Below are 24,983 nucleotides of genomic sequence, written 5' to 3'. Positions count from 1 at the left end.
GGGGGGGGGCAAAGGGGGGAGCTCGGGCCCCCTCTCTACTCCAGGCTCCAGCCCAGGGACCCTAATAGTATCAGCTATGTTAGCTGACCTTTTAGAAACATGACACGTACAATTCCCTGGGCTACTTCCCCACAGCAGCCCCCACTTCCTCAAGCTCCGCTTCACCCTTACCTCAGGGCCTCCTTCCTTGTGCCTGATATGGTGTGTACTACTCAGCCTCTCCAACAGCGCAACTTCCTCCCACAGCTCCTGACATGCACCCCCACCTGACTAACTGGGAGGCTTTTCACTAGTTTCAGCCAGTCCCTGATTGGCTTCAGGTGTCCCAATCAACCTAGCATTCTCCCTGCCTTCTGGAAAGTTCTTAATTGGCCCCAGGTGTCTTAATTGACCTGGAGCAGCTGCCATTTAACTTATCCTGGTACCAGGGATTTGTTTAGCCTGGTGCTAATATATCTATCTCCCACTACTTTACTATAGCCATCTGGCCTTGCCCCGTCACACTACTTAATACATCTGTAGATAGTTTGTTAGAGGATTGGCTGCAAGCCTGGTCTTTGGGGTGAGATCTGAGGTGCAGTTGACCTGGGGTAAGTGAGTGGTCCTTTGGGACTGGGAGTGACCTGAACCTCGCTGTGATCTGTGGTGAAGGGACCAGCTACCACAAAGGTGGATGGGCGGCAAGACAAACCGGTGTGCCCAAGGGGACTGTCTGCCACTCCGTGTCCAGGTGTTGCAGCGCCAGAGACATTCACACTTGATATTGGGCAGCTGGAAATCTAAGGACACAACTCGGCCAAGGTGGCGTGTGGGCCCTGCTCCCTCCAGTCTGCCCTGAGGTTGGTACGCAGGCTCTCGCTCACTGCAGGCAGCTGTATCGATGGATTCAGTCACTAGGAACCAGACTGAGACCCAGCAAACTCATCTCACACAGGGACCAGCAAACAGTCACCTCTGGCCTGGATGGGACTTGAATCAGTGACGGAGGCTCTACGGCTCCAACCCCCCTCCCCCTGCCCCATAACTGATCCAGTGCGGCCTCACGTGCACTCCCGTGTGCTTAGCGTGACTGTCCCTGCAGTGCCATGTGCTGGATGACACGCTGCCCCCCAGCCCCCTTCCCCCAGGCCTCTGCTCCCTGCAGGCCGGGCCAGGCTCACGCTGCACCAACGAGTTAAAAGCTAACCCGGGGGATCTCTGGCTAATTTCACACTGGGCTGGGGATATCGGCAGAGGAGAGACACTCTCAGCAAATTGTCATCTGGAGACAAGTCAAGGAGCCGTGGGCTCGATTCTAATGCTATTTACTGAACGGAGCAGCTGTTTGCAAGGCAATCTGCACACGGGGCTGCCAGAGGGCGTTCGGCTGGGCTTGGCGTAGTTCATCCCAGGAATGTGAATATCCTAGTGGCGCATCAGAGATCAGCTCCAGGTCCAGCTGGTCGCACTCTGCACCCAGTACTAGCCTGCTGGACCCTGCTTCGGACCAGGAGCGCCCCAATCCCCAACGCTGAGACCTGCTGCCCCTGAAGTCCCACACTCAGTGTCCCCTGCAAGGGGTTCTCTGGGGCTGGGCTGGAGTGGATGTGGGGGTGGTGGGTAATTGGCACCTATATAAGAAAAAGCCCCAAATATCGGGACTGTCCCTATAAAATCGGGACATCTGGTCACCCTCGGGCTGACTGATCCCAGCTTGCCTTGGCCCCACTGCTGTGCAGGGGCTCACAGACCGATGTGCGCAGGCCTCTGGCCACTGGGCTGGGCTGCTCCTGTGCTGACATACCCCACCCCAGCTCTCCCTGGGGCCCCTGACCAACAGGGAGCAGAAGGGACCGAGACGCTTCCCTGAGAGCCCGCCCCCCTCAGGCCCAAGTCTGCAGAGGGAGGCGGAGGGAGGTTGAAGAAGCCGCCCACCAGGGTCAACAGCAGTTGTACTGGAGACCCCCAGCCGCCCTGGGCTCCCTTAGCACATCACTACCAGGATGTGAGCAGTGAGGCCTAGCGGTCAGAGCAGGAGCTGGGGCAGAGTCCCAGACAGGCCAGAGGGCAAAATTGAGAGTCGAGTGAGATCACACACGGGAGACAAACTTAGAGCAGAACCACAGATCGATAACCTGCGTTGGGCCAGGACAGCGGGAAGCTTTCCAACCACAGCCAGGTGGGTCTGTCCTATGGACGACTTGCTGTGCCCTGTGCCCTGGGCCCCAGCATTCTGCCAATCAGCTCCCAGGACTGGGGCCTCTGGCTGAAGCCAGCTCCTCCTCTGACCCCAAGTGGCAGATTGGATCCTACGAGCTCTAAAGCACCCCCGGCCCTGGCCAGCACAACCCCCCTTGGTACTTACTTGGGTCAGACTTGGAGAAGGTGTCCTTGTCCAAGAGGTGCCTGGAAGGAAGCAGAAGAGAACAGGTGATGATGAGGCTCTGGCTGCTCCCCAGCCAAAGGGGTCCCCATAGACTGTCTCTGGGCAGAGGCATTTCACAGCCCTGCCAAGCCCCAGCCTGAAGTGGGCATGATCCAATCACAGAATCATAGAATATCAGGGTTGGAAGGGACCTCAGGAGGTCATCTAGTCCAACCCCCTGCTCAAAGCAGGACCAATCCCCAATCAAATCATCCCAGCCAGGGCTTTGTCAAGCCTGACCTTAAAAACTTCCAAGGAAGGAGATTCTACCACCTCCCTAGGTAACGCATTCCAGTGTTTCACCACCCTCCTAGTGAAAAAGTTTTTCCTAATATCCAATCTAAACCTCCCCCACTGCAACTTGAGACCATTACTCCTTGTCCTGTCCTCTTCTACCACTGAGAATAGTCTAGAACCATCCTCTCTGGAACCACCTCTCAGGTAGCTGAAAGCAGCTATCAAATCCCCCCTCATTCTTCTCTTCTGCAGACTAAACAATCCCAGTTCCCTCAGCCTCTCCTCATAAGTCATGTGTTCCAGACCCCTAATCATTTTTGTTGCCCTTCGCTGGACTCTCTCCAATTTATCCACATCCTTCTTGTAGTGTGGGGCCCAAAACTGGACACAGTACTCCAGATGAGGCCTCACCAGTGTCGAATAGAGGGGAACGATCACGTCCCTCGATCTGCTCGCTATGCCCCTACTTATACATCCCAAAATGCCATTGGCCTTCTTGGCAACAAGGGCACACTGCTTACTCATGTCCAGCTTCTCGTCCACTGTAACCCCTAGGTCCTTTTCCGCAGAACTGCTGCCTAGCCATTCGGTCCCTAGTCTGTAGCTGTGCATTGGGTTCTTCCGTCCTAAGTGCAGGACCCTGCACTTAGAATCATAGAATCATAGAATATCAGGGTTGGAAGGGACCCCAGAAGGTCATCTAGTCCAACCCCCTGCTCGAAGCAGGACCAATTCCCAGTTAAATCATCCCAGCCAGGGCTATGTCAAGCCTGACCTTAAAAACCTCTAAGGAAGGAGATTCTACCACCTCCCTAGGTAACGCATTCCAGTGTTTCACCACCCTCTTAGTGAAAAAGTTTTTCCTAATATCCAATCTAAACCTCCCCCATTGCAACTTGAGACCATTACTCCTTGTTCTGTCATCTTCTATCATTGAGAACAGTCTAGAGCCATCCTCTTTGGAACCCCCTTTCAGGTAGTTGAAAGCAGCTATCAAATCCCCCCTCATTCTTCTCTTCTGCAGACTAAACAATCCCAGCTCCCTCAGCCTCTCCTCATAAGTCATGTGCTCTAGACCCCTAATCATTTTTGTTGCCCTTCGCTGGACTCTCTCCAATTTATCCACATCCTTCTTGTAGTGTGGGGCCCAAAACTGGACACAGTACTCCAGATGAGGCCTCACCAGTGTCGAACAGAGGGGAACGATCACGTCCCTCAATCTGCTCGCTATGCCCCTACTTATACATCCCAAAATGCCATTGGCCTTCTTGGCAACAAGGGCACACTGCTGACTCATATCCAGCTTCTCGTCCACTGTCACCCCTAGGTCCTTTTCCGCAGAACTGCTGCCGAGCCATTCGGTCCCTAGTCTGTAGCGGTGCATTGGATTCTTCCATCCTAAGTGCAGGACCCTGCACTTATCCTTATTGAACCTCATCAGATTTCTTTTGGCCCAATCCTCCAATTTGTCTAGGTCCTTCTGTATCCTATCCCTCCCCTCCAGCGTATCTACCACTCCTCCCAGTTTAGTATCATCCACAAATTTGCTGAGAGTGCAATCCACACCATCCTCCAGATCATTTATGAAGATATTGAACAAAACCGGCCCCAGGACCGACCCTTGGGTCACTCCACTTGATACCAGCTGCCAACTAGACATGGAGCCATTGATCACTACCCATTGAGCCCGACAATCTAGCCAACTTTCTACCCACCTTATAGTGCATTCATCCAGCCCATACTTCTTTAACTTGCTGACAAGAATACTGTGGGAGACCGTGTCAAAAGCTTTGCTAAAGTCAAGAAACAATACATCCACTGCTTTCCCTTCATCCACAGAACCAGTAATCTCATCATAAAAGGCGATTAGATTAGTCAGGCATGACCTTCCCTTGGTGAATCCATGCTGACTGTTCCTGATCACTTTCCTCTCATGTAAGTGCTTCAGGATTGATTCTTTGAGGACCTGCTCCATGATTTTTCCAGGGACTGAGGTGAGGCTGACTGGCCTGTAGTTCCCAGGATCCTCCTTCTTCCCTTTTTTAAAGATTGGCACTACATTAGCCTTTTTCCAGTCATCCGGGACTTCCCCCGTTCGCCACGAGTTTTCAAAGATAATGGCCAAGGGCTCTGCAATCACAGCCGCCAATTCCTTCAGCACTCTCGGATGCAACTCGTCCGGCCCCATGGACTTGTGCACGTCCAGCTTTTCTAAATAGTCCCTAACCACCTCTATCTCCACAGAGGGCTGGCCATCTCTTCCCCATTTTGTGATGCCCAGCGCAGCAGTCTGGGAGCTGACCTTGTTAGTGAAAACAGAGGCAAAAAAAGCATTGAGTACATTAGCTTTTTCCACATCCTCTGTCACTAGGTTGCCTCCCTCATTCAGTAAGGGGCCCACACTTTCCTTGGCTTTCTTCTTGTTGCCAACATACCTGAAGAAACCCTTCTTGTTACTCTTGACATCTCTTGCTAGCTGCAGCTCCAGGTGCGATTTGGCCCTCCTGATATCTTTCCTACATGCCCGAGCAATATTTTTATACTCTTCCCTGGTCATATGTCCAACCTTCCACTTCTTGTAAGCTTCTTTTTTACTTATCCTTATTGAACCTCATCAGGTTTCTTTTGGCCCAATCCTCCAATTTGTCTAGGTCCCTCTGTATCCTATCCCTCCCCTCCAGCGTATCTACCACTCCTCCCAGTTTAGTATCATCCGCAAATTTGCTGAGAGTGCAATCCACACCATCCTCCAGATCATTTATGAAGATATTGAACAAAACCGGCCCCAGGACCGACCCCTGGGGCACTGCACTTGATACCGGCTGCCAACTAGACATGGAGCCATTGATCACTACCCGTTGAGCCCGACAATCTAGCCAACTTTCTACCCACCTTATAGTGCATTCATCCAGCCCATACTTCTTTAACTTGCTGACAAGAATACTGTGGGAGACCGTGTCAAAAGCTTTGCTAAAGTCTAGAAACAATACATCCACTGCTTTCCCTTCATCCACAGAACCAGTAATCTCATCATAGAAGGCAATTAGATTAGTCAGGCATGACCTACCCTTGGTGAATCCATGCTGACTGTTCCTGATCACTTTCCTCTTGTGTAAGTGCTTCAGGATTGATTCCTCGAGGACCTGCTCCATGATTTTTCCGGGGACTGAGGTGAGGCTGACTGGCCTGTAGTTCCCAGGATCCTCCTTCTTCCCTTTTTTAAAGATTGGCACTACATTAGCCAGATTGGCACTACATTAGCCACATCTGGGTCGTACTCCCTCCTGCTGCCAGCCTCCTCTAAGCTCCTGGCCCTTCAACCCTGGCCTCCTGCTCAAACTGCTCCTCTTCCTTGGCTGTCAGAGCAGCTCAGTTCACTTTGCAGCACTCCCTGGCCTGAGCCCCTCAATCCCAGCCCTGGCTCCCCCCCGCGCACTGCTCAGCTGATGTATTTCACTCCTCACTCATTGCCCCTCTGCTGTTCCAGTCCTGGGCTCTCTCCCACCCAGCTCTGCCAGTGCCCCTCAGTCCTGACCCCAGATCTGGGCTCCTCACTATGGCTGTGCCAATGCACCACAGCCCTTCTGACTAAGACAGGGCTTCTCTCTACGTCCACAAATGCCAAGAGAATCCAGGAAAAGCTGCTGCTAACACAAAGATGCCAAACCCAACATTTGCGGACCTGTCTCTCCACCAGTGAACTGGGGGCTCAGCCGGACCAAACACCTCACAGCCGGACCAGTGGTAACGACAGCATGGCCACCCATCGATGGCGCCAGGCAGCTGTGGCCTGTATGCCATGAATTCAGCGGGTCTCAGCCTCCTTTCAAACACACAAGCGTTGACAGAAAACCAATGTGACAACTGGCTTCCTCGTTTGCAGCCTCAGCGGAGAGCCCAGGGGTGAGTGGGCTGTGGAGACTGGAGGACAAACCTGACAGGGCAGGGCTGAGATGCCGTGGCTGCCTCTCCCGGGCTGTGATGGGCAATGCGATTACTGATGCTGGGATGGAGCCTAGGTGGGCCAGCGAGGGTCAGAGCCCATCACACCAGGTGCCACACATATATAATGAGAAGCCAGGCCCTGCTCTGGTGAGCGTACAATCTACATAGCTGCCTGTTTGCGGAGCCACCTGGCACCTTCTGCCAGCACGCCCTGGACCTCAAAGGAAATAAACCAGCACTCAGGAGCTGTGCCAGACCCCAGCTGGGGTAAACCAGCACCCAGCCCTACAAATCAGAGCAGCTGATTGGCACCAGCTGCGCGTCGGCCCCTGGTTTTCAACAGTTGCTGGTTCTAAAAGCGAGGGAAGGCAGCCCCAGCCGACGTCAGTATTTTCTCTCTGTCTCCGTCCCCTCTCCCCGTCCCTAGCCCCAGCGCAGGCAAGTTATCAGAATATCACGTGTGCTTCTCATTACTGTCTCCTGCATACTTGGGATTTACCAGCCCTCCCGCTCCAGGGAAGGGCTTCCCCTGCTCACCAGGCATCTGCAGTGGGCTCAGACACCGGGGAGGGGGATCCAGCCACCAGCGTAGCAGAGAGAGGATGACGCGCTTTGCACGGCAGCCCCTCAGGCAGGTGCACACAGACCTGGCAAATCTGCGTCCAGCCCCTTTTCCACACAGTGGGGGGAGCTGAGCTCTGCCGAGTGCCGCGCATGGTACAAGGAGCAGGACTGGCTGGGCCGTGGCTAGGATACAAGATTGAATTGTTGCCAGCAAGCAGAGGGAATATCCCAAGTGGGCTTTGCTAATGCACAAAAAGCAAAGTAGCCCAAGGCCTTCCCGGAGCCTCGTCCCCTGGGATCTCCTGGGGCAACAGGGCTCTACCAAAGGGGGCTTGTGGTGCCACAGAGAAGGCTGAGGACAGGAGTCCTGGGTTCTAGTCCCTGCTCTGGTGCTACCTCAGTGTCTGGTCTGAGGCTGCTGTTTAGTGCTTTGAGATCCCCAGTGACGATCGCCATTACAGCATACAGATTATTGATTCCTCCATTGATAAGATGTGCATTTCCCTTCGACCGCAGGGAGACTGTCAATCAGAACAGTGGTCCAGACCCTCAATGGGTGTCTGGAGTCCAGCTCTCTGGTCCAGACGTTGCACTCAGTTACACCAGTATAAATCAGGAGTGAACCCACTAGAGAGATTTCAATGGACTTACTCTGGATTCACACCACTTTGACAGTTTTATTGTCTCACCAGTGTAAATCAGGAGTGACTCCATTGAGCACCGTTCTCCTTTCATTCCCCTGGTGTAAATCAGGAGTGACTCCAGTGAAGTCAGTGAAGGGACACTGGGGTAAGGGAGAGAACCCAGGCCCTGTTCTCAGCCCGTGCTCATGCTCCCTCCCAGAGGACGCAGCCCCTTCGCAGCACTGCGCACCCTGCAGCACCCCACATGGCCCGATGGGCGATACCAGGCCTCAGACGCTTGGCACAGGGGACGCTCAGCCTCTGTCCCCATTGCCCGGCTGCCCAGTGCTCCCAGGGGCTGCTGGAAACCGACCCAACAGCAGGCGCCAGCACAGGACCAGCCAGGATGGGGAGGCAATGGCAAGGGATGTGGCATGCCATGGCGAAGGCTCAGCGGGGCAGCTCTAGCAAAGCTCCCTGGCATGGCCGAGGTTAAAGAAAGGAGCGCACCCCTCCCCTTCCAGTAGCTGAGCGTTTCCGCTCCTCGCAGTGCGATGTGCTAGTCCCACACCCCGCCCCGCGCGGCTGATGGGAGAGTCCCTGGCACCAGGCTGGTGGATCAGCTCTGCCATTGCCCATCTGGGAGATCTGCCCACGAGCTGCATCGCCCCTTCAGCATGGTGATCAGGAGTGGAGCACTCACTCGGGGCACCCCCATGCCTGCAGAGCAGTGGGGAGATCACCCATGGCTTCCCCACACACACCAGCATATCGCCCATGGGCTCAGCTAGGCACGCCCAGTCCTGCCTACTCACCAACCTGTGCGAGCTCTTCCTGCACCACTGACTGCCTGGGGTCACTCGCCCTCTCTTACACATGCTCAGACACACCATTCACAGCAACCAGCAGCATTTCCACAGGTCACATACAACCGTGTGTAATATGTTGGGGAAGAGTCAATACCGCTTTTGTAAAGGGAAATTATGGCTCGCTAATCCATTAGAATTCTGTGAGACGGTCAACAAATGTGTGGACAATGATGATCCCGTGGATATAGTGTACCCGGACTTTCAGAAAGCCTTTGACAGGTCCCTCACCAACGGCTCTTAAGCACACTAAACAGTCATGGGATAAGAGGGAAGATCCTCTCCTGGACCAGTAACTGGCTAAAAGACAGGAAACAACGGTTGGAATAAATGGTCAGTTTTCAGAATGGAGAGGGGTAAATGGCGGGGTCCACCAGGGATCTGTACTGGGACCAGTGCTGTGCAACGTATTCATAAATGATCCAGAAAGGGGGGTGAACAGGGAGGTAGCAAAATTTGCTGATGATACAAAAGTCCCAAGTTGAATGTGAAGAAATTGCAAAGGGATCTCACAAAACTGGGCAACAAAATGGCAAATGAAATTCAACACTGATAAGCGTAAAGTAATGCACGTTGGAAAAAATAATCCCAACTATACATATAAAACAATGGGGTCTACATGAGTTGTTACCACTCAATAAAGAGATCTTGGCATCATCGTGGACAGTTCTCTGAAAACATCCACTCAATGTGCAGCAGCAGGCAAAAAAGTGAACAGAAGCATTAGGAACCATTAGGAGAGGGAAAGATAATAAAACAGTAAATATAATGACACTATATAAATCCATGGTACGCCCACACCGTGAACAGTGTGTGCAGATCTGGTTGCTCCATCTCAGAAAAGATATATTAGAACTGGAAAAGGTAGAGAGAAGAGCATGAAAAATTATTAGGGGGATGGAACAGTTTCTATATGAGGAGAGATTAAACAGACTGGGATTATTCCACTTAAAACAGAGATGACTAAGGGGGGATATGATAGAGGTCTATAAATCATGACTGGTGTGGAGAAAGTGAATAGGAAAGTGTTATTTACCCCTGCACATAACACAAGAACTAGGGGTCACCTGATGATATTAATAGGCAGCAGGTTTAAAACAAACAAAAGGCAGTATTTCTTCCCACAACACACAGTCAACCTGTGGAACTCCTTGCCAGAGGATGTTGTGAAAGCCAAGACTATGACAGGGTTCAAAAAAGAACTAGGCCTGGTCTACACTACGGGGGGGAGCAGGGGGATCGATCGATTTAAGATACGCAACTTCAGCTACGAGAATAACGTAGCTGAAGTCGATGTATCTTAGATCGACTTAGAATCACTTACTTTGCGTCCTCGCAGCGCGGGATCGACGGCCGCCGCTCCCCCGTCGACTCCGCTTCCGCCTCTCGCCCTGGTGGAGTTCCGGAGTCGACGGCAGAGCGATCGGGGATTGATCACTACCTGCCGGTCCGGTGGGTAGTGTAGACGTGGCCCTAGAGAAGTACCTGATGGATAGCAGACAGCGACTAAAAAGGGAATTTTGTGAGGGAGTTTAGAGGGGCAGTGTGAGGAGGGGGCTAGATACACTCAACATTCTTTAAACTTAAAAGCCAAAAACACCCCTTGATATAAACAAAACATCAACAAAGTAATGAGCTGCAGGAGTAAAAAGAGAATGCAGGCAGAAGCCCAGCAGCAGAGTGGGGGCTACCCAGTTTATTGCACCCAATGCAGCATGTAGGATTCCCTGCCCTGTGGGTGGGTGGTGTATGTGTGCATTCGATGCGAGGAGCTCCTGGCCCTCAGAGACCGTGTACGGGCTTTGGAGACCAGAGTGGCTGAGCTGGAGGAGCTAAGGGAGACAGAGAGGTACATAGATGAGACTTTCCAGGACACTGTAGAACGGTCCCCCCCCCTCCCCTTTTGACAGCCTCTGTGCTGTTGAGGAGGATGAAAGTCTCAGGAAAGGAGAACATCCAACTGGAGCAGAGGGAAATGATCCCTCCTTCCAGATGATGTTGTGGTATCCTCTCGCACTGAGGATACCTCTCCAGGGGAGGGAACTCCAGTCATTAGGAAAAGACAGGTGTTAGTAATGGGCGATTCGATCATTAGAAACATAGAAAGCTAAGTTTGTGATGACCAGGAGAACCGTATGGTGACTTGCCTGCCTGGTGCGAAAGTTGCAGATCTCTCGAGGCATCTAGATAGACTTATGCGTAGTGCTGGGGAGGAGCCGGTGGTCGTGGTACATGTAGGTACTGTGACAAAGTTCCTGCTCTACCTTGGTGGGTCTTGCGCTTATTCATAGAATCATAGAATATCAGGGTTGGAAGGGACCTCAGGAGGTCATCTAGTCCAACCCCCTGCTCAAAGCAGGACCAATCCCCAATTAAATCATCCAAGCCAGGGCTTTGTCAAGCCGGGCCTTAAAAACCTCAAAGGAGGGAGATTCCACCACCTCCCTAGGTAACGCATTCCAGTGTTTCACCACCCTCCAAGTGAAAAAGTTTTTCCTAATATCCAACCTAAACCTCTCCCACTGCAACTTGAGACCATTACTCCTTGTCCTGTCCTCTTCTACTATTGGAGGATTTGCTCGCCTTGGAGCTTCATGGCAGCCCTCAGCTTGGCCGTTTTTCTGAATTCACAGTCCAGGTCGACTCCTCCTGGGTCTGACCAGGAGTTGGGAGGTTTGGGGGGAACCCGGGCCCGCCCTCTACTCCGGGTTCCAGCCCAGGGCCCTGTGGAATGCAGCTGTCTAGACTGCCTCCTGGAACAGCTGTGCGACAGCGACAGCTCCCTGGGCTACTTCCCCATGGCCTCCTCCCAACACCTTCTTTATCCTCACCATAGGACCTTCCTCCTGGTGTCTGATAATACTTGTACTCCTCAGTCCTCCAACAGTGCGCGTTCTCACTCTCAGCTCCTAGTGCCTCTTGCTCCTAGCTCTCACATGCACCCAGCTCCAGACTGCTCCTTTTTAAAACCCAGGTGCCCTGATTAGCCTGCCTTAATTGATTCTAGCAGCTTCTTGATTGGCTGCAGGTGTTCTAATCAGCCTGTCTTAATTGTCTCCAGAAGGTTCCTGATTGTTCTGGAACCTTCCCTGTTACCTTACCCAAGGAAAAGGGACCTACTTAGCCTGGGGCTAATATATCTGCCTTCTATTACTCTCCTATAGCCATCTGGCCCGACCCTGTCACAGTACCAGTGCATAGGCACTGACTCCGTGGGTGCTCCAAGGCTGCAGCACCCATGGAAAATAAACAGTGGGTGCTCAGCACAGACTGGCAGCCCCACAGGTCAGTGCCTCCCCCTCCCCCTAGTGCCTCCCCACCCACCGGCAGCCCCGCTGATCAGTGCCTCCCGCTCCCCCCAGCACCTCCCGCCCGCCAGTGATCAGCAGTTCCACAGCGCTGGTGGGGGAGAACCGGAAGTGAAGAGGATGGGACAGAAAGAGGCGGGGGGCACGGGGAGGCATAGCCACTGGTGGGCCTTGGTGGGCCACAGGCCACCCATTTAGGATCCAACCAGGCCCACCCAATTCAGGTCCAGAGCCCCCTGAATCTGCAGGCTGGGTCTCCCAACCCTGGCTGTGTGTCTGTCTGCCTGCCTGCATTGCTCTCTGCTGCCCCGATCTCCAGCCCCATGCCTGGCATGTGCCTTGCGGGGGCAGGCCTGGGCAGAGCTAGAGCTGGGGCCGGAGACCAGGGCAGCAGCGTATGGGGCCAGCAGGAGAGGGACGCAGCGGGACACCAAGCCGGGGTCCGAGGGGTGGGCGGAGCTCAAGCCCCGGTGGGGCCTCCCTCTGCCCCATGAGTCTGCTCCGCAGCCTGTACACCCTGGGCAGCCTCGTCTTCAGGTCCCCAGTTAGCAGCAAGGGCCGGCTGGAGGGGGTCGGGGGAGATGGGCAGGGGCTGGGGCTTGGAGGAAGGGGTGGAGTGGGGGCGGGCCCTGGGCAGAGTGTGGGTTGAGCACACCCCACCCCCCAGGCAACTTGGTAAGTCAGGGCTTATGTACCAATGACATAGGGAAGGGTAGGAGAGAGGTCCTGGAGGCCAAATTTAGGCTGCTGGTAAGAGATTGAAGTCCAGGACTCCATGGTCGCATTCTCTGAGATGCTCCCAGTTCCACGCGCAGGGCCAGGGACACGGGCAGAACTGCAGGGTCTCAATGCGTGGGTGAGACGATGGTGTAGGGAGGAGGCGTTTAGATTTATTAGGAACTGGGGCACCTTTTGGGAAAGGGGGAGCCTGTACAGGAAGGATGGGCTCCACCTAAACCAAACTGGAACCAGATTGCTGGCACTTAACATTAAAAAGGTCTTAGAGCAGTTTTTAACTAAGGGCTGGGGGAAGCCGATAGGTGCAGAGGAGCACATGGTTTGGACAGAGACATCCCTTAGGGGAGGATCTATTAATGGAGATTCTCTTTGTCCTAGTAAGGAGGAGAGGATGGAAGACAATAAAATACAGGATCTGATGAGAAAAAGTCAAATGAAAAAAAGTCCCATTCAATTACATCATGTAATGGCAGACAGCTGAAAAGTGACAAGTTTTTAAAGTGCTTATATACAAATGCTAGAGGTCTAAATAATAAGATGGGTGAACTAGAGTGCCTCGTATTACATGAGGCTATTGATATAACAGGCATCACAGAAGCTTGGTGGAATGAGGATAATCAATGGGACGCATCCGACGAAGTGGGGATTCACCCACGAAAGCTTATGCTCCAATAGGTCTGTCAGCCTACAGGTGCCACAGGACTCTTTGCCGCTTTCAGTAGGACACAGTAATACCAGGGTGCAAAATTTCTCAGAAGGACAGAACCGGTCGTGCCGGTGGGGGAGGGGCACTATATGTGAAAGAAAGCGTAGAATCAAATGAAGTAAAAATCTTAAATGAACCAAACTGTACCATAGAATCTCTATGGATAGTAATTCCATGCTTGAATAATAAGAATATAGCGGTAGGGATATATTACCGACCACCTGACCAGGATGGTGAAAGTGACTGTGAAATGCTCAGGGAGATTAGAGAGGCTATAAAAATAAAAAACTCAATAATAATAATGGGGAGATTTCAATTATCCCCATATTGACTGGATACATGTCACCTCAGGATGGGATGCAGAGATAAAGTTTCTTCACACTTTAAATGACTGCTTCTTGGAGCAGCTAGTCCTGGAACCCACCAGAGGAGAAGCAATTCTTGATTTAGTCCTAAGTGGAGCACAGGATCTGGTCCAAGAGGTGAATATAGCTGGACCACTTGGTAACAGTGACCATAATATAATTAAACGTAACATCCCTGTGGCAAAGAAAACACCACAGCAGCCCAGCACTGTACATTTAATTTCAGAAAGGGGAACTACACAAAATGAGGAAGTTAGTTAAACAGAAAGTAAAAGGTACAGTGCCAAAAGTGAAATCCCTGCAAACTGCATGGAAACTTTTTAGAGACACCATAATAGAGGCTCAACTTAAATGTACACCCCAAATTAAAAAACACAGTAAGAGAACCAAAAAAAGAGCCACTGTGGCTAAACTACAAAGTAAAAGAAGCAGTGAGAGGCAAAAAGGCATCCTTTAAAAAGTGGAAGTTAAATCCTAGTGAGGAAAATAGAAAGGAGCATAAACTCTGGCAAATGAAGTGTAAAAATACAATTAGGAAGGCCAAAAAAGAATTTGAAGAACAGCCAAAGACTCAAAAAGTAATAGCAAAAAAATTTTTAAGTACATCAGACGCAGAGAGCCTTCTAAACAACCCGTGGGGCCACTGGACGATCGAGATGCTAAAGGAGCACTCAAAGACAATAGGGCCATTGCGGGGAAATTAATGAATTCTTTGCATCGGTCTTCACAGTTGAGGATGTGAGGGAGATTCCCAAACCTGAGCCATTCTTTTTAGGTGAAAAATCTGTCCCAAATTGAGGTGTCAATAGAGGAAGTTTTGGAACAAATTGATAAACTAAGCAGTAATAAGTCACCAGGACCAGGTGGTATTCACCCAAGAGTTCTGAAGGAACTCAAATGTGAAATTGCAGAACTACTAACTGTGGTTTGTAACCTATCATTTAAATCAGCTTCTGTATCAAATGACTGGAGGATAGCTAATGTGATAACAATTTTTTAAAAGGGCTCCAGAGGCGATCCTGGCAATTACAGGCCTGACATCAGTACTGGGCAAACTGGTTGAAACTATAGTACAGAACAAAATTGTCAGACACATAGATGTACATGATTTGTTGGGGAAGAGTCCACATATTTTTTGTAAAAGGAAATCATGCCTCACCAATCTACTAGAATTCTTTGAGGGGGTAAATAAGCATGTGGACAAGGGGGATCCGGTGGATATAGCGTACAGTAACTCCTCACTTAACGTCATCCCGGTTAACGTTGTTTCGTTGCTGATCAATTAGGGAACATGCTCGTTTAAAGTTGCGCAATTCTCCCTTATCACATTGTTTGGCAGCCACCTGCTTTGTCCACTGCTTGCAGGAAAAGCAACCTATTGGAGCTGGTGGGGACTTGGAACCAGGGTGGGCCGGCAGCCCCCAATCAGCTCCCCACACCCCTAAGTTCCCTGTGACAGGCAGTTCAGCTGTCCCTCCCCCCACTGCCCTGTGCTGCTCCTGCCCTCTGCCTTGGAGCTGCTCCCCGGAGCCTCCTGCTTGCTGTGCAGGGGCGGGGGGGAAGAAAGGGGGCTAATGTCAGGGTGTCCCCCCTCCCCCGCTCCTGAACCCTGCTTACCCCTTCTCCGTATATAGCAGGGTGGGGACATGACAGGGCTCAGGACCGAGGGAGCTTGCTGGCTGCAGAGGCTGTCTCAACTTGCTGATATACTTAAAAAGGCAATGTACTTATAGTGGGGTCATGTACTTAAAGGGGCAATGCACCTCTCTCTCTCTCTCCCACACACAGGGTGTGTATCTCTGTCTGCCATGCTGTCTCCTCTCCCTCCATTCGTGCTTGTAGAGTGTGAGGCTACATTAACAACAGGTGTTAACCCTTGAGGGCTCAGCCGAGTGCTAGTTCATCATTTAGCAGTAAGGCATTGCCTAGGAAATATCCCACCCTCTTCCACCCTCTGACTCTACCACCTCAACCAAGCTTCACAACCATCATTGCTGTGTACAGTATTAAATTGTTTGTTTAAAACTTATACTGTGTGTGTGTATATATAGTTTTTTGTCTGGTGAAAAAAATTTCCCTGGAACCTAACCCCCCCATTTACATTAATTCTTATGGGGAAATTGGATTTGCTTAACTTCGTTTTGCTTAAAGTCACATTTTTCAGGAACATAACTACGTTAAGCGAGGAGTTACTGTATTTAGATTTTCAGAAAGCCTTTGACAAGGTCCCTCAAAAAAGGCTCTTAAGCAAAGTAAGCTGTCATGGAGTGAGAGGGAAGGTCCTCTCATGGATGGGTAGCTGGTTAAAAGATAGGAAACAAAGGGTAGTTCTCAGAAGGGAGAGGTAAATAGTGGTGTCCCCCAGGGGTCTGTACTGGGACCAGTCCTATTTAACATATTCATAAATGATCTGGAAAAAGGGGTAAACAGTGAGGTGGCAAAATTTGCAGATGATACAAAACTACTTAAGATAGTTAAGTCCCAGGCAGACTGCGAAGAGCTACAAAAGGATCGCTCAAATCTGGGTGACTGGGCAACAAAATGGCAGATGCAATTCAATGTTGATAAATGTAAAATAATGCACATTGGAAAACATAATCCCAACTATACATATAAAATGATGGGGTCTAAATTAGCTGTACCCACTCAAGAGAGAGATCTTGGAGTCATTGCGGATAGTTCTCTGCAAACATCCACTCAATATACAGTGGCAGTCAAAAAAGCTAATAGAATTTTGGGAATCATTAGGAAACGGATAGATAAGAAGACAGGAAATATCATATTGCCTCTATATAAATCCATGATACTGCTCACATCTTGAATACAGTGGGCAGATCTGGTCACCCCATCTCAAAAAAGATATATTGGAATTGGAAAAAGTTCAGAAAAGGGCAACAAAAATGATTAGGGGTAGGGAACAGCTTCCGTATGAGGAGAGATTAATAAGACTGGGACTTTTCAGCTTGGAAAAGAGATGACTAAGGGGGGATATGACAAATGTCTACAAAATCATGACTGATGTGGAGAAAGTAAATAAGGAAGTGTTTAAAACAAACAAAAGGAAGTAATTTTTCACACAACGCACAGTCAACCTGTGGAACTCCTTGCCAGAGGATGTGGTGAAGGCCAACACTATAACGGGGTTCAAAAAAGAACTAGATAAGTTCATGGAGGATAGGTCAATGAATGGCTACTAGCTAGGATGGGCAGGGATGGTGTCCCTAGCCTCTGTTTGCCAGAAGCTGGGAATGGGGGACAGGGGATGGATCACTTAATGATTACCTTTCTGTTCACTCCCTCTGAAGCACCTGGTACTGGCCACTGTGGGAAGACAGGAGACTGAGCTAGATGGACATTGGTCAGATCCAGTCTGGCTGTTCTTATGTGTGTGTTTTGTGTCTCCAAGGCTGTGTCTTTGTGGGTGCACCTGTGTAAAATAGCACACAGCACTGCAGCATTTGTTTCTGAACTGCAAAAATGTCCTCTGGTCCCTGAGGAGGCAAGAAGGAAACTCGGTGAACCAGAACGTGCAGCTCTTGCATGGCAGCTGGACCAATGTGCCAGCTGTTTGGGTGCAGGAAAGTGTCATGGTTTTGATGCCACAAAGTGACAAGCCAACCACACTGCACCCAGACGTGGGACTGTATGACAGCACCACCTTCCGCAGCGGGTTTGTGTCTCCCTCCTCTGGGGTAGCAAGTGGGGAGTGGACAGCACACCTTCAAGAGATGCTGCACTGTGCGATGTTCACGAGTCCCTCTTCCCACTGAGTCAGGGAAGAACCAATTACCCCGTGCTGGGTTAGCAGCCATGGTGGTGCTGCAGGAGACAGCTCCACTGTGAGACAGCAGAACAATGAGGCTGTAGCCACAAACAGGAGAGGGGCTTGAAAAGTCTCTCCCCAGTCACACCTTTGCCAGTCGCCCCTCTGGCCTTAAAGTCTATGACCCATTATCCCTATTTTACAGGTGGAGACACTGAGGAAGTGACTGGCCCAAGGTCACCCGTTAGCTCACAGCTAGGAGTAACCTAGATCTCCTGATCGTCAATCCAGTGCGCTGGGCACAGGCCCTGCTGCTGCCACTGCTTCGAGCCACTGGAGCCCCGTGTGCTTAGCATTATTAATGGGATTGTTGTCCTGACCCAAAGCCTGGTCCCATTGCCATTGCTGTGCAGTCCCATTGCCAACGGGGAAGCTCTGCAGGGTTAATTCACGGCAGACTTTGACCCCTGGAGTTTTCAACTTAAGTCCTCATTAGTGCCGCCGAGAGCGGTGCTGGTCGGGGCAGAGCCAGGACTCCTGGGTTTTCTCCCTGCTCCATTCTGCTATCCCCTCCCATCGTCATGCCCAACCCTGACCACCTGCCCAGCCTTCACTGCGCTGAAGGCAGCAGGCTGAGACTCGGGGCCTGACCCGAAGCTCCCTGCAGTCAGTGGGAGCCTTTCCCTGCAGCAGAGAGCGGAGCAAGCAGGTGTTAGAGGAGGGTTAACGACATTCCTAGCCCGCGAATGCTCATCCCAGCGGCTTATCGCCCCCACGTGCAGGACACCAGCGAACACGCCTGGCGATAGGCTGCAGTCCAAAGCCAGCGTCGCTCTGCAGACCCCATAATTCCTCCAGGCTGGGGCTCAGCGGCAGGAGCCGGGAGCTGGTGGTTTGAGGTGACGGACTCCCCCCTCACCAAACCAGGCTGCTGGGTTTGAGAAGGAGAGACTGGCCCCTCTGTACCTGCCCCCGCTGAATGGCTTGGGGCTCAGGAAATATAGGCGACGCTCTGTGCACTCCCCAGGCGGGTGCTGCAGGGCTCTCTGAGCTAACCTGAGAGGCTAACAGGGGTGGCTGTTTAAGGGGAGCTGGGCGCAGCCACACCTGTGACAAATCTGCTACCTCCCAGCTGAGATGGATCCACTAGGGAGCCGGTGATTATCGAAGCCAGCACGGCTCGGCTGCGAAGAGAGCTTCCAGGAAGGCCCAGGTCCGGGGTGAGAGCTACAGGAAGCAAGTTGGCTCCTGTGAGAGGTGCTGGGGCCAGGTCTGACCCCAGGCAAGTGGCCTGTAGGGTGGGAACCTGTAGGGAATAGGCAGGCCCCTGCAGGAGACCAGGGTTAGGAGCAGAGATAACAGGTGTGAGGAAAGGGCCTGCCCCAGGCTGTGGGTCTTGGGTCCCTCCCACCTGGGCTGTGGAACCCCTCGCCCTCCATCAAATGCCCTCTTCCCCCTTTCACTCCTTCACCCACCCAACAGAAAGACACATCTGATGGTTAAAGAAGGTGCGGGCAGGGGAGAGCAGGACTCCTGGGTTCTAGTTCCTGCTGCAGCTGAAAGAGACTTTGGGCAAGTTATCGAGGGATGGGGGGCATGGATCAGCGTTCACGTCACCCTCCCTGTCCGTAGCCGGCCTGGGGAAGCTAATGATCATAGAATCATAGAATCATAGAATATCAGGGTTGGAAGGGACCCCAGAAGGTCATCTAGTCCAACCCCCTGCTCAAAGCAGGACCAAGTCCCAGTTAAATCATCCCAGCCAGTGGACCAAATTCAGTGATGAATCCTGGTCACATCCCACCTGAGGCACATTGCACATACACTAAGGCAGCCGAGGGACAGACTGTACCTGTCAGCTACACACCTGGGGTGGGGGTGGGGGGCAGTACGGTAAGACCTCACCTTATGGCCCCCAACTGCAGTCCCTGAGCACAGGCCTGGCTTCCCCCTAGCCCCCCATGGCACAAATAGGAAGAGACTTCAGTGTAGGGGGAAGATCAGGGGCATGGCTCTTCTTGGCTTAGCAGGACTCATGGGGGTGGATCGGGGGCCTGCTCAGAGCACACTGTGCTATGTTTGTTAGACAGAGGGCCAGATCCCCAGCCAGGCTACACTGGTACAGCCCCATCAATTTACCAGCCACGGCAATTAATGCTAGCAGAAGATCTGATCTTTTCACACAACGCACAGTCAGCCTGTGGAACTCCTTGTCAGAGGATGTTGTGAAGGCCCAGACTATAATAAGGTTCAAAAAAGAACTAGATAAGTTCATGGAGGATCGGTCCACCAATGGCTATTAGCCAGGATGGGCAGGGATGGTGTCCCTAGCCTCTGTCTGCCAGAAGCTGGGAATGGGTGACGGGATGGATCACTTGAGGATTCCCTGTTCTGTTCATTCCCTCTGGGGCACCTGGCATTGGCCACTGTCAGAAGACCAGATACTGGGCTAGATGGACCTTTGGTCTGACCCAGTATGGCCGTTCTTATACCACATATATATTCATTTGCAGATTATTTATCAGGGCAGAGCCTGAAGCCATGAAGGTGGGAAGAGGCTGGAGCCAGGACTCCTGGGTTCTATTTTTAGCTCTGGGAGGCGAGTGGGGTCTAGTGGGTTAGAACAGAGGGGAAGGGAGCCAGAACTCCTGGGTTCTGTTCCTAGCTCTGCTCTGCCACTGACTTACTATGTGTTCTTGGGCAGCTCATTTCACTTCTCGGTGCCTTAATTTCCCCATCTGTGAAAGGGGGACAGCACGGCCCTGCCTCCCAGACATTTGTCTGCCATATTGGTCAGACTCAAAGCCAGCAGAGACCATTGCAATAACCTAATCCAGCCTCCTGCATAACCCGACTGTGACCGGCCCAGGCGTGAGCCCAGGATGCAGAGTTGTCGGCTGCCCAGCACCTCGCGCAGGGAAAGGGAAATGATCTCGAGGCTGTTGTTGGCTTTGGCTGGGAAGATTCAGGGTGCTGGACCGGGGACGGGACGGCAGTAGTGCTGGACTCACGTAGCACCTTTCTCCCAGGGATTGCGGAGCACCTCCCATGGGCAGGCAGGTATCAATCATCTGCTTTCACAGCCAGTGAAACTGACTTACAGGGCGCAAGTCCAGGGTCACAAAATGAGTTGGTGGCAGAACTAACAAGAGTCACCAGGAGTCACAATCCCCCCAGCCTGCCCTGACCCCCAGGCCACACTCTGCCTCAGAGCCAGGACTGGGACCAAGGAGTCCTGGCTGCTAGGCCCTGCTCCCAGGTGGAGCCTTCAGTTGTTGGTTTCTGGCTATTTTTAAGCCACTCTTCAGGTTGTCTCAGGCCAGGAGATGTCCCTCTTCCTGGAGCCGTCTCTCCCTCCGGACCCTGTGCCTGCTCAGCACTGTCAGGCCCTCAGGCCTAGTTAGAGAGGTGCTGAGAGGTTCTTTGGTCTGGCTTCCCTGGGCTGGAGTTTCCCACCATGTCTCTTAATTAGCCCAGACAGGTTTCAGGAGGTTTTCTCATTAGAGCGAGAGGTCATTCTGTCAGCATCTGATCCTCCCATCAACCAGGACTGGGAGCCATTCCAGCTCGGAGCATCGATTCACAGCCAGCTGCACTCCAGTAGCCCTAGGAGTTTTCTTTCCGCCCCGGAGAACTGCAAAGGCCTCCAGCTAAGATTAGCTGAGCGGAAGGACCGGGGCGGGGATTTTGATTGTATGTTTTGTGGTTTTCACCGTGATCCACACACCTGGAAACGCTGTCTAGTTGCTAGAGCAGGGCAGTAGGCACCAGGGCTCCCAGTTCAATTCCCTGAGAAGGGATGTTAACCACAAAACCCTGGCCAGCCTCCTACTCAGAGAATTGCTCTCCTCCCCTGTGATATCTCTTGTACAGGTAAGCAGCAGTCTCATTCACTTCCTGCTTGGGCTGTTGTTACTGTCAGCTGTTCAACAACTGCTGTGCTCCACTCTAGAGGTGGCTGCATTTCATGAGAGCCCAGTGGAAACTGAAATCATTCATAGGGAGAAAGAAGAGACGAGGAGGCTTCCAGCAAGTGGTCCATGAGTCTGCTAGTGTCTTCCAGCCCTTTGGTTCCAGCAGTAGCATTTGATACTCTTAGATTCACAGTTCCCAGATGCAATCCCTGCAGATGGCCCGTCCAGGAGTGCTGTTACCTACAGCTCTTGCAATGCAGTTCAGAACTTGCCTGCCAGCCCAGCATCCGCTGAGTGGGGACACCCCAGGCACTGTGTAAGGAAGGAGGGTGCTACTCCAAGGGGCTGCAATGTAGCTAAGCCCCTGGCTCGGAGGGGTGCTCAGAGTTGCAGTGACAATGGGGGTCTAAACCCGAGCAATGTGATGTGACCCAGTAACATGGAGCCACACAGCTGCCTCCCAGCCCACAGCAGCAACAGCTGGGCGAGGGGGCGGCGGGGAAACAGAGCATGGACACTGGGGAGGGGAGGCTGGAAGGCTGATTGTAGGCAGTGTGGATGGGGTGGGTTTGGAACTGTTTGGGGAGAGCGCGGGGCAGGGGGCAGGGAAACCCTTCCAGAGACCTGGGGCAGCAGCAACAGTGCAGACCTTGAGAGAGGGTGGGGGGAGCAGGCAGCTGAGAGGTGGCAGTGGGGGGTGGTTGGAGGAGAGGACATCCTGGAGGTAGATGGGGACCATGAAGGCCCTGGGAGACTGATATTCTATGATTCTATGATTTGGGGTGGACACGCCAGAAGGCAGCTATGCCCACATCAGAGAGCCTGGAGGGGGCTCAGGGAGACTTGGGGGCCCCTGTGAGCAGACGGGTGATTCCACCCAGGGCAAGCGGGGAGAGCAGGAGACATGGGGCTGCAGCAGGGACAAAGCACCAAGAGGGCTCTGGTTCCTGAGGAAGCTCATCCAGGGATCCCCAGCCGGGAGGAGCTGTTTGCTGATGGCTCAGTCCTGCCCCTCCTCCCCCACTCCATGTGATGCATTAGATCAGCCCATCGGAGCATGTCCCAGGACTTGGCAAGCAGCCCCCAGACCTGTAATGGCCATCAGCTGATTTGTTAGCTGAGACAGATTGGCCCATTAATCACATGCGGGGAGGCTAGGGAACCAGGGCCCGGAGCTCGGCCGGCGATGGCAGGAGGGGCGGGTTGGCTGCATCTCCCCCCCTTCCCCTTGGGAGGCCTGATCTGACGGGAGTGCCCACCGCAGCATAGGACACCGGGCTGATCAGACGCCACAGCCCCTGTGCTGGAGAGGTGCCCAGGGACGAGCGCCAGGCTCTTCGTACCCAGGGCAGCTCAGTTGCGGGCGGAGTGCTCCCATGACTCTCGCCTTCCTTAGCTGCTCCTAAGCTCACCAGCGGGGGCAGCTGAAGGGCCCCCAAGTCCCGGGCCACAGCTGCCTGCTGAGCTCCAGAGCAGGTGCAGCAGAGATCCCCTAACTGGGCCGTGCACAAACTGTGCATGAACTGTCCCAGACCTGCTGCTCCTTCTTCCCCGGAGCCCTCCCCGGACGCAGCTGGGAAAGGCCCAGGGAGCTGGGGGAGCTTTGTCTCTGTTTGTACCATCACAGCCACTGAGCTCGGTGTTGCACATCCCAGCGTCGGGAAGAGCCCCTGCCTCGGGGAGCCGACAGTGGAAACAGACAAGCTCAGCGCAAGGGAGCTGGGGGCCGGGGGCAGCGCAAGCAAGCGCCCGAGGTCAGTCAGCAACTCCGGGGCAGAGCCAGGAATTGAGCCCGCAGTGCCCGAGGCCCTGTGCTCTGCCTCAGCCACAAGCCCGGTGCTCCGCTTGAGCTGGAAATGCCGGGTCCGTTTCCTGCCCTCACACTGCTGAGCACACAGAGTGCCGGGCACCTGCCAGGCACAGCTACAGAACGACAGTCTATAGCCTGCACCTCCACCGCCCCGCCCCGTCGCCGAGCAGGGGACTCCAGGCTCCAGGACCTTCCGGGCACCCAGCTCAACCAAAGCCAAATCCTTCGACCTACTGAGCCAATATCCTGTCGCCAAATGGGGAAGAACCTTTGGAAGCCGGGTCGCCGTCTCCTTAACCGACTGGCTGATCAGCCCTGGGCAGAGACAGGATGACGAGATTCCTCAGCGCGGCCTCCCCTTATCTCCGGGGCTCTCCAAAAATACTCCTAGCGCCCAGATGCCTCTACCAAGGGCAAAGTGGCAGCCAGAGATGCTGTGCCCAGCTCCAGTCATTCTGCAAATGCAGCCGAGCAGAGATAAGCCCCCGCTCCCCCGTCCCTCTTAGCGCCACGCTGCTGTATGTCAATAACTCACTGGCCACTTCCTCAGGCACTTCTTAGGGGCCCGATCCAGAGAGGTGCTGAGCACATCCACATCAGCTCCCGGCAGGACCATGTCCTTAATGCATGTAGGAATTTATCCTTTAGGAACCATGTGCTACTGGCCAGCTTGGCTGGCTGCTGATGGCATTCCAGCCACCTAGAGGGCAATCGGAAGAAAGAAAACACAGGGATGACGTGTATGTACCTCGGCATGTTCGCCGACGCGCTCCAACAGGGACCCGTGCTCAGCGGGACCCCGCAGGGCCCCATGTAGGAATCCTGAGCTGCTCCAGGAGCAGGCCTGTCAGCCAGAAGGGATGAAGAGAAGAACACAGCAGCAGAGACCACGGGGAAGCTCTGGCCTACGCCAGCACCAGCTGGCAGGAGGTAATGAAGGGTCTAGCACGGGAGTGTCAGCTCCGGAAGAGCTCTCCGCCACTCCGTGGGTCAGCCTCTGCCTGCTTGCGTTGCCCTGGAGAGCGGTGTGAGAGCTTTGGTTCTGGGGACTCTCAGTACTCCCGTCCCAGCCTCACTGCAGGGAATGGGGACCGAGCTCTGGCTGGGGGGAACCCCCGCTCGGAAGATCCAGCCGCCCCAGGACCAACCAGAGCCAAAAGGAGTTGCTACAGAATGCAGTGGCTATGGGAGCACAGGATCTGGGGGAGACAGGCCAACCACAGTGTGTAACTAGACCCCAGGGAGATGGTCCACATGGGACCTAATCCTGGCAGGTCTCTTCTGTCTCTGTTATGATTCTAGGAGTCAGTCCATGGAGAGCTCTTAGCAGTGCTCTTCAGTCCCAAAATCCACCAGCAGGGGGTGCTGCGGGGCACAATCCAGGGACACCGGCTGTAAGGGACTCCCAGGGACTCAAATACCAGGCTCTGCCAGGAGGGGACGCAGGAAGGGAAAGGTGCAGGAGCGCTGGCTGTTCCCAGAAAGTTCCCAGCTACTCCAGGGCCGGCCTCTGCCAGCAGGGGGTGCTCTGTTATTGAGTCCCGTGTGGAAGAGTCTGGACAAAGTGGAATTTTAAGGAAACAAACACACCTATGATTGGTTAGGGGGGCTGATTTTTTGTTTTTCTCCTAAGGGTCAGGCTGATTAGGGGTAGTGCAAGAAGCTAAGCAGAGGAAAGTGGGAGGGAATCTATCAGTCCAGGTCCTTAACAGAAAATAATCAAATCAAATCTCAAATAAA

At 53.0% G+C, this 24,983-nt stretch overlaps 1 protein-coding gene across 1 annotated transcript in view; it reads right to left on the bottom strand.

Annotated features, from left to right (window-relative positions):
- The window catches only part of CPNE5 (copine 5), a 194,278-nt gene that overhangs the window by 158,677 nt on the left and 10,618 nt on the right, over positions 1-24,983 (bottom strand). Inside the window, exon 2 of the mRNA XM_037885250.2 lies at positions 2,345-2,385. Within this exon, the coding sequence (XP_037741178.1) occupies positions 2,345-2,385 (41 nt within the window). The remainder of the gene's footprint in view (positions 1-2,344; positions 2,386-24,983) is intronic.

This window comes from Chelonia mydas, chromosome 21, assembly GCF_015237465.2.
Source record: "Chelonia mydas isolate rCheMyd1 chromosome 21, rCheMyd1.pri.v2, whole genome shotgun sequence".
Classification (NCBI taxonomy): Eukaryota; Metazoa; Chordata; order Testudines; family Cheloniidae; genus Chelonia; species Chelonia mydas.
This window is presented reverse-complemented; position numbering and strand designations above follow the sequence as displayed.